Source organism: Narcine bancroftii, chromosome 1 (genome assembly GCF_036971445.1).
Source record: "Narcine bancroftii isolate sNarBan1 chromosome 1, sNarBan1.hap1, whole genome shotgun sequence".
In the NCBI taxonomy this organism is placed as follows: Eukaryota; Metazoa; Chordata; class Chondrichthyes; order Torpediniformes; family Narcinidae; genus Narcine; species Narcine bancroftii.
Window position 1 is genome coordinate 479,107,898 of NC_091469.1, and position 17,791 is coordinate 479,125,688.

Consider the following 17,791-nt stretch of genomic DNA (forward strand, 5'->3'; position numbering starts at 1 on the left):
AAATCACGTGTTTTTTATGACTCATGTAAAAGTTGACCCCCTATTTTGGCCCCAATTTCCCTCTCATCCAAGCTCCTGACACATGACAGTGGACCTTCACCCCAACTGCCCGCCCATCCGAGCTCCTGATGCCTCAACAACAAACCCTTTCCTGACTGCCCACCTACTGGAGCTCCCGCCACCGTCACTGCCTGCCTACCAGTTCTCCTGATGCTTCGACAGGGGACCTTTGCCCGAGCCGCCTGCCCACCGAAGCTCCCGACACCCCAACAGCAGACCCTCGCCCCGGCTGCCCACCCACCAGTGCTCCTGACCGCAGAACCTTGCCTTGGCCGCCTGCCCAGCTAAGGTCCCAACCGTAGATCCTCCCCCTGGCTGCTCGCCTATCTGACACATCAACCGCTCACCTGGCCCTGGCCATCTGAGCTCCTGACGCCTTGAACGAAGCAGGTACTTATGAGCTAAAATGTATGATCCATGTAAATTTCGACCCCCTCCTTTTTTGGCCTGTAAAAGCAGTGATTGCATGAGTATATATGGTATATAGAACAGTATAGCACATGATCAGGCCCATCGGCCCACATTACTTGTGCTGAACATGATGCCAAATTATACTAAATCTCTTCTGCCTGTGCCTGATCCTATTCCACACAAATCCATGTGTCTATCGAGAAGCTTCTTAAATGTGACAATCTTATCTACTTTCACCACTATTCTGGCAGTCTATTCTAGGCATCTACCACTCTGTGTAAAAAATTAACTTGCCCACACATTTCTAAACTTTGCCACCTCACCTTAAATGCATGAATGTGACATTTTTGCCCTTGGAAAAAAGATCCTGTCTACCCTATCAATGTCTCTCATGGTTTTATAAACCTCTATCAAACTTTCTTCAGCCTCCAATGCTCCTAACAATCCAAATTTGTTCAATCTCTCCAGCCAAACATAATCTTCTGGAGGAACTCAGTGGGTCAAGCGGCATCTGTGGGAGAAAATGAATGGTTGACCTTTTGAGCTATAACTCTTCATTTTCATCAATTTCTCCTATGACCCACACCCTCTGATCCAGGGAGCAACTTGATGAATCTCTTCCGTACCCTATCCAAAGCCTTTGCGTTCTTTCTGACACCTAGAAAATTTGGACCAACTGTTGGGTGGGTGATATTACAGAGAAAGAGTCTTCCTGAGAAAGACTGCTCATTTGTACTTAGGAAAGGTGGCTTCCTGTCCTCCAGAGAAGGCTATCACCAACTCTCAGAATCTGCTGGAATGCTATGATGGCCTCAAGGGTTCAGAGGCTAGCTGGCAACAGGCTGAGCATCTGTAATAAACGACTGAACTTTCCCCGCAGAACTGCGGCATTTGTTACAACTTAGAACGTAGTGCAGGAACAGGCCCCACGACATCTGCACCAAACATGATGCGAAGTTGATTAAATCTCTACTGCCTACACGTGATCCATAATCCCTCCCTTCCCTACATAGTCACATACCTCTTAAACTATTGGAAGCTGAGACACAAGCTATTAGATGGCTCCCACGATTGTTCAGGTCGTTGATATGGAACTGGCTCTGCAAAGATTTTTTTAAACTCCTGCCATGGACATTTGGAGCTTGGCTGTCTGCTGGGTCTTGCCGAACAGTGCTACCATAGCGAGTGCATCTGTCATAACAAGAGGACAAAAATCACATGGGTTTATCTCTTGGTTCACTCACTACCTGCCACAGCCTTTCTGGCAGATGTGCTTTCCAAAGACTTGGGAAAGTTCAGTCACTGCGGTGGCTCCCGTGTCATCTTTGACTATGTATGTTGAAGTTATCCACCGAGAGTACATTTTATGCCCTGATTCTTTTAATGCTTATTCCAAGTATTATTCAACATGATGGACCACTGACCCAACATTCTGAGGGATTATCACCAGTGGTAATTGGGATGAGGATTCCATGCCTGGATTTCTAATCTAGAGACATAAATTAGAACCCATTGTGACAACTGGGAAATTTAAATTTAGCTTGTCCTGTTAAATGAGGTACACTCAATCATGTTTTACTCTGAAACTAGGTCTAAAAATGTATGTGTTTCATCAATGGAGTCAATGTAGAAACAGGTTGCCTCAGCGCACTGAGTCTGCATCGATACATTCACACTAGTCCTACACTAATTCCATTTTATTTTCTCCACTTTCCTATTTCTAGCTCAATATCTAAAAGTATGATGGAGCCAGAATCCTGCACGATATTTCAAATGTTTCTGGATTACCCATTGAAGAGCTATGATAGGCAGTGCTAAAGAACAAGGCCATGGACGTGGATTAAGTCCATGCATGCTTAGCATAGATCCAAAGGCTTCCTGTGTGGTAAATTTCTGTGATTCATCTTATAAATGAAAACGAAACCCTGTTCACTAACATTTCTCAGACTAGGCAAACATTGAAATTTGAGTAGGAGCAATGCCATTCAGCACTTTGAGCCTGATTGGTATTATCATGGGTGATCACCCGAATTTAGTAGCTGTTTTATATTTAGACATAGAGCATGGTAACAGGCCCTTCTGACCTACGAGCCCGTTCTGCCCAAATGCTCCTATTAACCTACAACTCTCCTCCATTTTGAAAGGTAGGAGGAAATTGGAGCACCCGGAGGAAACCCACTGTTATGTTATGGACTAGCAGCAATAGATATTCACCATGAGAATGGTATCTTAAAACAATAATTTTTATTAATAACTATAATAATGTAATATCTTACTTAACCCCATCTATGTGCAAAAAAATTATATACATGATATATATGTGTGTGTGTGTGAGTGTGTGTAGATTACCCAAAGAGTTTAGGCACAATTCTGAAAAGTCAAATTTAGAGTTCAGTCTTGGAAATCTCGTGTTGAAACTCTTTAAACTGATGTTCAAAAGTAATTATGGATTAGATGGGATACCAAGTCATCAATCTTCACAAAACTCATGAATTCCTGTCGAGTTGCTTTTGGAGAAATGTTCCTTCATATGAATAATTCATCACAACTTCCCCCTTTCTTGCATAGGGGTTACGAAACTTGTGACTTTACGATGCGATGCTTCCAAAAATGCAGGCAAGATTTAAACGAAATGACCATTAAAATGATCACAATCCAAATGCAAGCACTATCTTGCTTTCTTGACCCAGATACTGGTCAGTCAAAAGTGACCATTACAATGGCCACTGCGTCACTGCTCTCTCCTGACAAAGAGAAGCAGCTGAAGTGACCATCTTCCTCCGAAGTCACTTTAGTTCTGTCTGTAAATAACTCTGGTTGAATACTAAAAATGCTTTTTTTCCCCCTGTGTCTTTAATCACATGACTTGCTTGAGCAATACATGGTATTTAGGTTTCAAATTCCCCAAATCCTCTCATCTGGCAGATGGCTGTTTGTTTGAACAGGTGTCTATTGAAGTAAACTTTCCATTGTCAGTCTTTTCAATTGAGAACAGTAATTCTGGGTTTTATGGCCTTTTTTAGGTGCATCTGCTAAAAAGGTTTGTTATATGTGAGAGTGTCTTTCCCTGATCTAACCCCTCACAGTAACTTTACTAAAATATAATATGATATGTAACACCCACACAGGCATAGGGAGAATGTACAAACACCTTACAGATGTCACGAATTCAAAGCTGGGTCACTGGCGCTGTAATAGCATTGAGCTATCTGCTACACTAACCATGCTGCCTTGGATGTCTTTCTTTCTTACCATATCTCTTGCTACCTTAAGCCCTTGTGACTATATATAATTCCTTCTTGAAGATATTTAATGATTTGACCACAACCTCTTTCTATAGTAGAGGATTTCACAGATTTACCACTTTTTGGGCGAAGGAATTCCTCCACATCAGAGTGCTCCATGGCCTACCTTGCATACTTAGATTTCCTCTCCATTGGGAATATATTTCCTGCATCACATCTGTCTAGTCCTGTCATAGTTTATGCATTTCAATGAGATCTGCTACCATTCTGTTAATGAATAGATTCAGATTTATTGTCAGAGTATGTACATGACATCACATACAACCCTGAAATTCTTTTTCCTGCAGGCCAGGAAAAAATACCACTAATTGGCAGTGCAAAAAAACCAGACTCAACATACACATGAAAGCAAATAAAGAAATATAAACAAACTGAAACTGACTGTGCAATACATGAAAAAAATCATTAAAATGCAGGAGTCCTTAAATACGCAAATGAGTTTGTTGTTGAGGAGTCTGACGGTGGAGGGTAGCAGTTATTCCTGTACCTGGTAGTGTGAGTCTTGTGGCACCGATACCTCTTTCCTGATGGAGGCAGCAAGAACAGAGCATGTGCTGGGTGGTGTGGATCCTTGATGATTTCTACTGCTCTCCAACAGCAACGTTTCCTGTAGATGTTCTCGATGGTGGGTTGGGTTATACCCGTGATGTCCTGGGCTGAGTTCACTACATTTTTCGGGGTTTTTTGCTCAGAGGCATTGGTGTCCCCCATATCAGTCCATGATGCAGCCAGTCAGCACACTTTCCACCACACATCTGTAGAAATTTGCCAGGTTTCCATTGTCATACTAAACCTCCATAAACTCCTGAGGCAGTAGAGGCACTGACGTGCTCTCTTCATGATGCCATTTGTGTGTTGGGACCAGGAAAGATCCTCCAGGATAGTGACTCCCAAGATCCAAAATTTGCTCACTCTCTCCACTGCTCAATCACTGATTACAAGCCCAATTCTCCCAATCTCTCTCCATACATCAGTCATATCATCCTTGGAATCAGTTTGGTGAATTGTCCTCCAAAACAAGAACATACTTTTGTACATAAAAGCAAAACGGTACACAATACTCAAGATATGGTCTCACCAAGGCCCTGTACAATTGCAATAAGACATCCCTCCTCCTGTATTCCATTTTTCTATCTGTCGTCAGCATACTATTTGCCCTTTTCTTAAAAATTGTCAATAGCCTAAGAATTACATTTACGGTCATTATAAACTAATGATAGTTCAGCAAAATGTGTTTCTTGAAATTTGTTTACAGGGCAAAAATATTCCTTTCATTTTAACATGCCAAAATTTGTGGATGATTGTTAGCAGTGCTTAGAGCTTTGACTGAATGAAAGACGAGACACAGTAAAAATCTTTTACAATATCAGATTTGTTGCAGATAATCCACAAAGTACTATCTTCATAAAAGAAGTTTTATGTGGCACAATGAGGCTTAGTAAAATTTTATAGTGGCAGTTTAAATCTACCTGAAGCACAAATGTGATGTTTATCTTGGTGTCAGATTCATTTCCTAATCCGCAGGAGATGGTCAGATTCTTGGCAATTGTGGTCTTTACTATGTGCTGTTGACATTCATTGGATAATAAATATGCCAGTATATGTCAAAAAGACAAATTTTAAGATATCTTTTAGAGCTTCAAAGCCTTTTGCAAAATATAGAATGTTGTAAATGTAAAGAGTTTCTGTGGACTAGGGATAAAGAGATGAATGAAGCAGTAGTGAGTAATCAAGTAGATTTGTTTTCACATGAAAAGAATGGCTAATAAAACTGCGAAAGCCTTGACTGAGTTGAAGTTAGTCAGAAGTTCATGGTTCAAGTCCAACTCTAGAAATATAATTGCATGTTGTGGGCTGACACATCTAAGAGAGTGGTTTAGTGTTGGAAATCTTGACATTCAGCTGAACATTAGATTGTTCTCCCTGTCAGCAGGTGATAAGAAATCTCATGGCACTAATCAGAAAACAGCAATTTAGTTCTTTCAGTGTCAAAACTAAAAAAAAACAATTATCTGACACTTTATCCCATTTCTGCCTATGAGACCCGGTTCTCTCCAAACCTGAGTCTAATATTTTTCTATGTGAGGACAGAAAGCCTACACGTGCACTGAAGTTGTGGAGGGTATGGGAATGTGTTTATTTTTCTCTTTCCCATTCTTGCATTTTTTTTTCTCTTATCATAATTTATCAAGTCAGACACCAAACAGGATAAGATAGAGTTGAAGCATGGTAACATTTGAGACTTCCAAACTGAAATGTTCTTTGCTGTTCAAGTTCATTATCATCTGCCTCTACCTCCAGATAAAAACAGCATTTCTTGAGAATATGGTGCACACACATGCACAATGCATAGTACATAATAATCTTATATATACATAAAAATACAATGTTAAATAAACACACACACACACCCCTGCTATCCGAAGGTAGAGCGTTCCTATGAAACCTTTCGTAAGCTGAAATGGCGTAAAGCGAAGAAGCAATTACCATTAATTTATACGGGAACATTTTTTGAGTATTCCCAGACCCACTGCTCCGCACTCTCCCGACAGCCCGCTATCAGTCCACACACTGATCCCACTGCTCCGCACTCTCCCGACAGCCCGCTATCAGTCCACACACTGATCCCACTGCTCCGCACTCTCCCGACAGCCCGCTATCAGTCCACACACTGATCCCACTGCTCCGCACTCTCCCGACAGCCCGCTATCAGTCCACACACTGATCCCACTGCTCCGCACTCTCCCGACAGCCCGCTATCAGTCCACACACTGATCCCACTGCTCCGCACTCTCCCGACAGCCCGCTATCAGTCCACACACTGGTCCCACTGCTCCGCACTCTCCCGACAGCCCGCTATCAGTCCCCATACTGATCCCATTGCCCCTCTGTTGTGTTGAGATTGGTTTGGAGTTCAGAAGGAAACAAGTCCAGACACAGGGAATGGATAACTAAAGGATTTATTAACACTGAAACAAACAGGCTGGCTAACCCAGCAACACGGTGGCAGATCAGGAGGAATTAACAGCACAAAGTAAAGAAGTTAGCAATTTACAAGCAGTTGGAACCTAAATCCAGCAGTAGAATGCAATCAGAAGCAGTTCCAGGAGAGAGGAGGGGGGAACACAACAGGCTTCTTTCCCTGTAGGAAAATGGGAATTCCGACTATGGAGGGCCTAAACATGGGCTACCTATAGGGGTATACACGCTCCCTGATAATTGGGCACACGTCTACCATGCCGGTATCAGCTGTGTTTACCAGCAGTACCCTGGTTAGCTTAAGAGGTTGCTAGTCCCTTACCTGCAACCACATGGCAAAGAGAAAGTGAAACTGAGGGTGCTGCAGTTTTATAACCTGCCCTGTGAGGTACAGGGCTGGCCAATAAGTGTGTGTGCTCTGGCTGGTGGGCTCACACCTGATTGGCAGGCTGGAGAGGCTGGGCAGTGCCTCGATGTTGATGGACAAATAGATGTGGCTTCAGACATAACAGCCCTCTATCAGTCCCCTCTCAGATCCCACCACCCCACACTCTTCCGAAGCCCACTGAGCGCTCTTTTCGCTTTTCACCTTTTTTCATAAAAGCAAAAATCCTCTTTGGATTTCTTTCGGGTAGTGAGAAAAAGGTACAAATGTAGGTCTTTATTAAAAGTGAAGTGGCATAAAGCGAACTTTCGAAAAGTGGGGGATACCTGTATCTAAATCTTTTAGGATGATTTACTCAGTTACAGGATTCCATTCATCAATCTCACAGCTTGGAAGAATCAATATCCCAGCCTTCTTGTTGATAGTAGATCAAGATCCTGGGTGCTGGATGAAAAGCATCTTCTTTAATTCTTTGAGCCCTATTTAAGCAATGCTCCCAGTAAATGTCTTCAGTAGAGGAAAGGGAGACCCAAGTGATCTTCTTGCCTGTTTTGATGAACCTCTGCATTTATTTCTGGTCCGATGCTTTGTAGCTACATCCCACACAATGATGCAGCCAGACAGGACACTTTCAATTGTGCTCCTATAAAATGTTGTCAGCCTTGCCCTCATTAACCTCCTTCAGAAGGGAAGGCGCTGCTGCACCTGCCTGACTAATGAGGAGGCCAAAATTGTAGGTCCAGAATAGGTCGGTCCATTATAGACATATCATTGAACTTTGTTCATAGCTCAGATTATGTTTCATGAAATTGAATGTGGCAAAACCTTTTAAAGCCTTACTTTTGCCATCTGTGCCTTGGAAATTAATAGATGTCTTATTCAAATACAGTGAGTATAAAAGAGGATGGGTTGCACCATTATAAAAACTGCAGTTGCATTTGGGATTATCTCTTATTTCTGAAGATCAGACTGGTTTTATTAAAAATCATTATTATTTTAATATATGTTAATTATTGAACATTTTATATGTACCCCCCCCCCTTATGTCCCTGAATGTCCCTTATGTCCCTAGATGCAGAGAAAGCTTTTGACTGAGTGGAGTGGGGTTATTTATTTGCGATCCTGGAAAAATTTAATTTTGGACCATGTTTTATTAAATGGATTTAATTATGATATTTAAGTCCTACTGCTTCAATTCTTACTAATTTACAACAGTCAAAACCTTTCACTCTCCAACGGGGTACATCAGGGATGTCATTTAAGTCCACTACTTTTTGATTTGGTTTTAGAACTATTAGCAATTGTCCTTTGTGAGTGAGGAGATTTTTCAGGGATTTCCAGGAAGGGCATTGGACATAAACTTTCCCTATATGCAGATGATCTTTTGCTTTTTATTTCTAATTCAGATACTTCTTTACCATTCATACTATCTTCGCTACCTCAATTTAGTCAGTTTTCAGGGTATAAGTTGAATCTGCATTAGAGTGAACTTTTACCTTCAAATGGTCCTTTACCAAGGTATTTAAATTTTCCTTTTAAGATTATGATGGATCAATTTACTAACGTGGTACGACAATCACAAAGAGCTATAAACATCTTTTTAAGGAGATTTTTTCTCTTTTATTTAAGCATGTTAAATTATCCTTAACGAGATGGTCACCTTTATCTATTTCTATATTAGTCATATTTCTTTCCTTCTTCTTCTTCTTCTTCTTTGGCTTGGCTTTGCAGACGAAGATTTATGGAGGGATAAATGTCCACGTCAGCTGCAGGCTCGTTTGTGACTGACAAGTCCGATGCGGGACAGGCAGACACGGTTGCGGCGGTTGCAGGGGAAAATTGGTTGGTTGGGGCTGGGTGTTGGGTTTTTCCTCCTTTGTCTTTTGTCAGTGAGGTGGGCTCTGCGGTCTTCTTCAAAGGAGGTTGCTGCCCGCTGAACTGTGAGGCGCCAAGATGCACGGTTTGAGGCGGTATCAGCCCACTGTGGTCAATGTGGCAGGCACCAAGAGATTTCTTTAGGCAGTCCTTGTATCTCTTCTTTGGTGCACCTCTGTCACGGTGGCCAGTGGCGAGCTCGCCATATAACATGATCTTGGGAAGGCAATGGTCCTCCATTCTGGAGATGTGACCTACCCAGCGTAGTTGGATCTTCAGCAGCGTGGATTCGATGCTGTCGGCCTCTGCCATCTCGAGTACTTCGATGTTAGGGATGAAGTCACTCCAATGAATGTTGAGGATGGAGCGGAGACAACGCTGGTGGAAGCGTTCTAGGAGCCGTAGGTGATGCCGGTAGAGGACCCATGATTCGGAGCCGAACAGGAGTGTGGGTATGACAACGGCTCTGTATACACTAATCTTTGTGAAGTTTTTCAGTTGGTTGTTTTTCCAGACTCTTTTGTGTAGTCTTCCAAAGGCGCTATTTGCCTTGGCGAGTCTGTTGTCTATCTCGTTGTCGATCCTTGCATCCGATGAAATGGTGCAGCCGAGATAGGTAAACTGGTTGACCGTTTTGAATTTTGTATGCCCGATGGAGATGTGGGGGTCCTGGTAGTCATGGTGGGGAGCTGGCTGATGGAGGACCTCAGTTTTCTTCAGGCTGACTTCCAGGCCAAACATTTTGGCAGTTTCCGCAAAACAGGACGTCATGCGCTGGAGAGCTGGCTCTGAATGGGCAACTAAAGCGGCATCGTCTGCAAAGAGTAGTTCATGGATAAGTTGCTCTTGTGTCTTGGTGTGAGCTTGCAGGCGTCTCAGATTGAAGAGACTGCCATCCGTGCAGTACCGGATGTAAACAGCATCTTCATTGTTGAGGTCTTTCATGGCTTGGTTCAGCATCATGCTGAAGAAGATTGAAAAGAGGGTTGGTGCGAGAACGCAGCCTTGCTTCACGCCATTGTTAATGGAGAAGGGTTCAGAGAGCTCATTGCTGTATCTGACCCGACCTTGTTGGTTTTCATGCAGTTGGATAACCATGTTGAGGAACTTTGGGGGGCATCCGAGGCGCTCTAGTATTTGCCAAAGCCCTTTCCTGTTCACGGTGTCGAAGGCTTTGGTGAAGTCAACAAAGGTGATGTAGAGCCCTTTGTTTTGTTCTCTGCACTTTTCTTGGAGCTGTCTGAGGGCAAAGACCATGTCAGTAGTTCCTCTGTTTGCGCGAAAGCCGCACTGTGATTCTGGGAGAACATTCTCGGCGACACTAGGTATTATTCTATTTAATAATACCATTGCAGTCATATTTAATGCTATTAAAATGAACATTTTACCTAAAATTTTGTACCTTTTCCAATCTATTATCAATTTTTATTTCTAAATCTTTTTTTTAAATTCATTTTACTCTCTTATTTTTCTTCTTACACACTTGAATAAAGTTCATTTTTAAAAATCTAAAAAGGAATGGAGGTTTGGCAGTTCCTAACTTTAGATTTTATTCCTGGGCTGTCAATATACGTAACTTTATTCTTTTATTACAATTTGATATCCAAATTGACTGCTCCACTTGTGATCAAACTTGACTGAGAATATTTCCATGTTGGCAGTTCTAGGGCCTTCCTTATCCTCATCTTTATACAAACTAACTGACAACCTGGTCAATAAGTTTGAGAATATGGGCACAATTTAGAAGGCTTTTTTGATTACAGAGTTTTTCTCTTGCTATCCCTATTATATCCAATCACCTCTTTCAACCTTCTTTGCAAGACTCTGCCTTCAAGGATTGGCACAGATTGGCTATTAAATGTTTTGAGACTTTTTTATTGACAACAATTTTGCATCTGTTGAATAATTGGTGGTAAAATTTAACTTATCGAAAGCTCTTTTTTTTAGATATTTACATATTAGACATTTTGCTCAATCTCAGATTCCTGATTTTCCTGGGAATCCCAAGGCAAATATTCTTGATACATTTTTTGAACTATAAAGGCTTAATATCTCTTATTTATGACAAATTGGCTGATTTAAGACTAGCTCCGTTAATTAAAATCAAGAATGCCTGGGAGTAGGATTTGAAACTTTCACTGTTCAATGAGGTTTGGAATTCTATTTTTAAACTGATTAACACTACATCCCTTTGTGCACAGCATTTTCTGCTGTAATTTAAAATGGTTCATAAACCACATATGTCAAAATTAAAATTGTCTCATTTTTATTCAGACATAAACCCCCAATGTGATAAAAGTAAAACTTTTATCCTTAATTCATATGTTTTGGACCTGCCCTAGCTAAGAAAAAGTTTGGAAGGGATTATCTCATTCAAGAACATTTGATCATAATAAATCATTCATGGTACTTGATGTAAGATTACCAGCTTTGTATCTTTTTTACACAACTATTCTAATTCTTATTTCTATTTCAGTGAAAGGGACCAGAGTTCTGGCCACTGGAGGTGCTTCCACAAACCTAGATATACTACAGGTAGGATGGAGAGCCATTGCCTATCACATAGCTTCATCCTGTGATTAGGATGGTCATTCCCTTGCTTGAGAACTTTTGGATTCAGCTGACTAACTCTTGGGGGACAGAACATTTCATTAACCTACTATACCAGACTGCTAGCCCACATTAGTACAATAGGTATTCACTACACTATACCAATACATAAAAGTGCTGGAGAAACTCAGCAGGCCATGCTCCACTCTGCTTCCTTTAGGTGCTGAGTAACCTGCTGAATTTCTCCTGCACTTTTGTGTATTGCACTACAATCCCAGCGTCTACAAACACCACTATTCTATGCCAGTTGAGAGGAAATTGGGCAACTAGAGTTCCAGAGTCTCCTCACATCATTTCCAACAGCAAAGCAAATACAATTGACAAGTAATGTAGAACAGCCTCGGTGCCACCAGACGTTCATTCATATAAAACTTCCTTTCTATGCCCCTCTGCCTACACACACAGTTCGGCAGAAGCCAAACTTACGATTGACAGCCATAAAATCCATCTGTCTCCCAACTCCCTTATCTCACCTCCACTATCCAACTTTATTTTCAGAGCTAAATGATAATGATAATACCTTTAAATATAGAAGCACAACATGGTAATAGGCCCCTCCAACCCATGAGCCTGTGATGCCCAACTACACACAAATGATCAATTAACCAGTATGCCTTTGGAATGTGGATACCTGAAGGAATCCCACAAGGTGAAACTCCGTACAGTGACAGATTTGAACCCAAGTCGCTGCCCACTGGTGATGATAAAATTTATTGTCATATACATTGTACACTTTACATATGCACTTAAATTCTTACTTGTTGCATCTGAAGAGGTACTTTAAGAAAAAAAAAGCCATGTTCTAAATGGTTAATTGACTTTAAAAAGGCACGGATGGATGCTGCCCCACCTACTCATGAACAGCAGTTGCGTGACATCATGTCCTGTTTTAATATGGAAAAGATTCGTCATTTAATTAATAATTCAGATATAAGATACCAGAAGTTATGGAAGTCATTTTTGACTCACTATCTTACTTTATAATTTTACTTCAAGGTAATTAAATTATGTGACTTGTACCTTTTCCACATTTACTATATTAATTTTTTTTTCTACCTTTGTTTTTCTTTTAATACTAATCATATACAGCATCTAGCAATGTGGTCAGGTCAGGGGGTTGAGTTTTTCTCCTTTACTATTTTCTTCTTTTTTTTGTATTATTAAAGTTTTTTTTCTAAAAAAAGGTATATTGTAGCAGGCCGGGACATGATGGGCCGAATCACCGTAGTGAATAGCCAGTGCAGCAGGGCACAGAGGCTTTTCCCCCACTGCGCAGAAGTTCCAGGCTGCAGGAGCATGTTGCCAGGGGAACGGCCAGACCACACAGCACCATTATGACATCACTCCCATGAACCTGTCACCTCCCTTCAAAGGGAATGTGCGTGGTTTGAATAAATGGCAGTTACTGGTTTACTTGCTTGGTGCAGGCAGCATTTATTTCAGCTGCTCTGCCTTTAGCAGAGTTACAGTGGTGACCCCGAACAGGTTCTAATGTTTTTAGAACCCACAACACACAGTAAGGTGAATTACGCCTTAAGCGTCCACTTGCTGCCATTCTGGGCAAACCAGCCACGCCATGAACTTGCAGAATCACAGTTTGCTCTGTGAGGAATAACAGCTGAGGACATGAAGTTCTGGCATGTGGTCAGCACCCTGGATCTCGCTACAGCAGCAAAAGTCGCTCCGTTTATCAACAACCCACATGTGGACGGCAAGTACACAATGTTTAAGCAGGTTTTGCTCGAGTCATTTGAACTTAGCCGGCACGAACGGATCATTCACATGCTTAACACGCAGGGCCTAGGTGATTGCAACCTCTCAGAACTGATGCAGGAACTAGTGGCCCTTGCAGACGGACACACAAAATGCTTCCTGTTTGAGGCCCTGTTCCTTTCCAAGTTGCTGGTCCATGCTGCCACCTCCATCTCCAACATGGACTTTGCTGAACCACACCATGTGCGAGAGAAGCAGACTGGCTCTTTCGCACTCTGCAACCTGACTCCATCCACTTGCAGCCCATTTGCGCAGTGGGAGCAACAGGACAAACTTCGGCCACTTCGTGCACCCCCATGGCAGCCATCGCGGCAATCCAGCTACAATGAGGTGACCACAGCGACAAAACAGCAGGGTACTGCTGTCGGTGGGGATGCAGTGCCTGGTGGTACATACCGCCCTGCACCTTTTCAGGCAGCAAACCCAGTCCAATTCAGGGAAACAAGCAAGCTGGCCGCTGTTAGTTGCCTTGGTGGTTGGCACCAGAAAAGGCCTGTTTTACCTTTGCGACCGGAAGACCCAGTGGCAATTCCTGAGAGACACTAGTGCTGAAATCAGCCTAGTTCCACCCATTTTCTTTGAGAGGAAGAACTATGCCAGAGGCCTACCCCTAGCTGCCAACGGTTCAACCATCCCCACCTATGGGACACGTTGCTTGACCATTCATACCGGGAATGCCGTTTTCAGATGGGACTGTACCATTGCCTCTGTAGGCCAGGCCCTTCTAGGAGTAGATTTCTTCCGGGCGATCGAACTCCTGGTCGACCTCAACCAATGCTGGCTGGTTAATGCCACCACCTTCCAGGCTTTCCCCCTCACACTATGCCAATGCACTTTCTGGCCTTTAGGAGTCCATGCTCTCAAACAATGCGAGTACACCGCACTGCTCACCAACGTCTTCGATCTACTGGCCCACAACATCCACGATGCAGAACCAGCATCACCACCGGACCACCCGTGTACGTGTGGGTGCGGCGACTACCCCAAGATGAGCTCCTCCAAGCCAAGGCCAAGTTTGCCACAATGGAGGAATTGGGAATCATCCGCCTTTCCAACAGCCCGAGGGCTTCATCACTACATGTGGTCCGAAAGAACTCTGGTGGCTGGCGTCCCTGTGGAGACTCCTTCAGGCTCAATGATGCAATGGTACTGGACAGATACCCCATCCAGCACATACAGGACTTTGCCGCACGACTCCAAGGTCCCCAGATTTTTTCCAAAGTTGACCTGGTGAAGTGCTACCACCAGATCCCAGGGCAACATCCAGAAGACGGCCATAATCACCCCGTTTGGCCTCTTCAAGTTCCTGAGAATGCCATTTGGGCTGAAAAATGTAGCCAAAACATTCCAGCGCCTCATGGATATAGTGGCAAGAGATCTGGAGGGGATTTCCTCATTGGCAGTCCATACGCCAGGACCCAGGAAGGACATTTAAAATGCCTATTTGCCCGGCTGCAGACTTTCCAGCTAACCATCAACCCCTCCAAGCACTGCATCTCCAACGGAGGAGCAACACTTTTGCCTGACAAGGTCAAGGCCATTTGGAACTCTCCCAGGCCCAAAACCCTCAAAAGCCTGTAGGAATTCCTTGGGATGGTGAATTTCAATCATCGCTTCCTCCCAGGAGCAGCAGCCACCATGTGGCTTCTCTTCAACCTCTTTAATGCAGGTATCAAGGACCCCAGCTGGTCTGCAGAGGCACTCCAGGCATTCGAGGAGACCAAAACAGCATTGCCACGTTCCTGGCACACCCGAATCTAGATTTACCCCTGTCGTTAATGGCAGATGCCTCAGACCGGGCAGTGGCACAGAGCTGCAAAAGTGGGTGGATCACCAGTGGCGGGCACTCTCTTCAGCAAACACCTCTGATCACCCAATCTTTTGATTGCGAACTGCTGGCAATGTACCTGGGCATACGCCACTTCTGGTACATCCTTGAAGGCTGAGTGTTCACGGCCTATACGGACTATAAGCTGCTGGTGCAGGCACTGGGTGAAGTCTCAGACCCCTGGTTGGCGAAGCAACAATGGCACCTTTTGTACATCTCCGAATTTACACCGGACATCTGCCACATAGCGGGCAAGTCCAATGTGGTAGCAGATGCACTGTCCAGGCCAACGATCTCCGAGGTGATGGGTAGCATCGACACAGCTCAGCTCATCAGGCTGAAGATGCCGATACACAGGCATACCACACCACTATCACTAGCCTACAAATTGAGGAGTTTGTGCCAGACCCAGAAGGCCCAATATGTCTACAGGCCACCCCAGGCCAATCCTGCCCGCGACCTGGAGACAGCAGGTATTCAATCAAGTGCATGGACTCTCTCATCCTTCCATCTGGTCAACAGTCCACCTCATTTCGGACAGGTTCGTATGGCACAGGCTTCGGCGTGGTTTCACTTTGGGCAAAAACCTGTGTACAATGCCAGCGAGCGAAGGTCCATCAGCACACTAATGGCCCAGTGCAACGTTTCCCACCCGCAGCAGACAGGTTCAACCACGCGTACGTGGATATTGTAGGGCCCCTACCGATCAGCCAGGGGTTGAGGTAGCTTTTCACTGTGGTTAACCACTTTACACGTTGGCCTGTGACATGGAGACCTGTGTGAGAGCTTTTACCTCATAGTGGGTCACCCGTTTTGGTGTCCCTGTCTTGGGTAAACTTATACCTCTCATTTTGTTCATTTTAGATTGGTCACAGTGTTTTAGCTACCGAAAGAAAATAGACACACACACCCAGAGCAGTTCAGTTTATACAAATGTTTATTACTAATTCAAAAGCTGATTTCACACTACAATATGCAAGCCCTTCCCAACTATACTTATCAACGCTTGGACTGGTCCCAACTGCCGAAGCGAGGCAACAACTGCACACTTGTAGTAGGTTGTCAGGGCGCTGGTAGCAGCTTCTCCACCTCCCCCGACCGGGACGTTGCTCGGACTCTGGCTGTTCTTCCTTCTTGACAAGGGGTGTTCCCACCCCTCGGAGAGTCTAAACTTCAGCAGCAGGACCACAGACTTTTATACCCCAAAAACAATTAATCATGCACCCACTCCCTCTAACATTTGTCAGTCAAAATCAAAGCTGAGCATACTATTCTACAATTTAGAAGATTAATTATTATGGAGCAGGATGCTATGATATCCTGGTTTATCTCGTAGATACAAGGACTCATTAAAACTTCTTGAGCAAGACAGGTTGTGACCAATACGTCAATTTCAGAGTGTCGTATTTGACAACTGCTTTCCCTGGGCCTCACGGTGGAATTCCATTTCAAAGTGTATCTTCAGATAAGTCCCCATGGCTGAGTTTAATTACATCTGCTAGTTCTGAAAGTAAGGTGACCTGCGTGTGGACCCAGTGTCGTCAGTTCCACATAAGCAAAAAGCATCTGAGTACATGGTTTTAATCCTCCATTACATTCCACCCCTTGGTCACAATCTGTCATTTGCGAGGCCTAACCAGTATTTGAGTACAGAGGGAGCGAAAAAAGAGAAATCAAAACAACAATTACAAAGATAAGCAATGACGCGAGCAACCAACGGAGGATAGTGTGGCCCACTCCCCCAAATGTAGCAGTTAGGCTCAAATTATCCTTGTTGGCCACAATACCCAGATACTGGAGCTCACGAACAGATTTTGAAACATGCTGAACAATAACATATTTATATAAGCTGCACTTGAGGCTGGTGACCGAGGACTTCCTTGGTGTAATGCATCGGATCGTGTTTCCCACTGGGAACTCCCTTGGAACGTCCTCGACATTACAAATCCAATTGCTGGCATCAAAGCAGCTGTTAAGCCAGATCACCAGGAGTGTAAAATGGAGAACCTGGAACAAAGAAGCCTGACACATGTCACTCACGATACCATAAGCGTTCAGTGTTTAAACAGACTAAATCATCCTGTCCCTCAATAGCTACCCACCGAGTGTTACCCTGGGCAGGTGTCACTATTTCCCCTTTTACAGGAGGGCCACTACCTGGTGGTGCCACCCATACCTTTTGTCCAACATTCTCTAGTTCGGGGATGGGGGGCATTGACTGTTATTCCTCTGGAATAGGCTGTAATTCAGGAGCGTGAAGAAGTCGGTGGAAAGGTGTACCTCCTTTTAAAGGGCGATGATTCAAATTGTCGACTGCCTGCTGCAGCACATGGCACCATCCCCTCTGGGTCCCCAGTGATGTTAACAAATGAATTTGTTCCTTCAGTAAGCCGTTCATTTGTTCAACTAACCCGGCAGCCTGCGGGTAATAAGGAATATGGTGGACCCATAAAATACCGTTGTCATTTGCCCAATCACAGATTGCTTTCCCGGAGAAGTGCGAGCCATTATCAGAGTGAATCTCCTCTGGAACATCATAACGATAAATCAAATGGTATGTAGGGC

The 17,791-nt window shown here is 43.7% G+C and overlaps 1 protein-coding gene and 1 long non-coding RNA gene across 6 annotated transcripts in view; one reads left to right on the plus strand and one right to left on the minus strand.

The window, feature by feature from the left end:
* The window catches only part of LOC138751913 (uncharacterized), a 28,064-nt gene extending 26,484 nt beyond the window's left edge, over positions 1-1,580 (minus strand). The window contains exon 1 of the long non-coding RNA XR_011350261.1: positions 1,493-1,580. This is a non-coding gene — a long non-coding RNA (uncharacterized lncRNA). The remainder of the gene's footprint in view (positions 1-1,492) is intronic.
* xylb (xylulokinase homolog (H. influenzae)) overlaps positions 1-17,791 on the plus strand; it is a 255,464-nt gene that overhangs the window by 200,722 nt on the left and 36,951 nt on the right. For 4 of the 5 annotated variants that reach the window (XM_069914852.1, XM_069914856.1, XM_069914853.1 and 1 more), the window contains one exon: positions 11,492-11,550. The exons of the other annotated variant lie outside the window; for it this stretch is intronic. In XM_069914852.1, the coding sequence (XP_069770953.1) occupies positions 11,492-11,550 (59 nt within the window). The remainder of the gene's footprint in view (positions 1-11,491; positions 11,551-17,791) is intronic. 5 annotated transcript variants of the gene reach the window in all.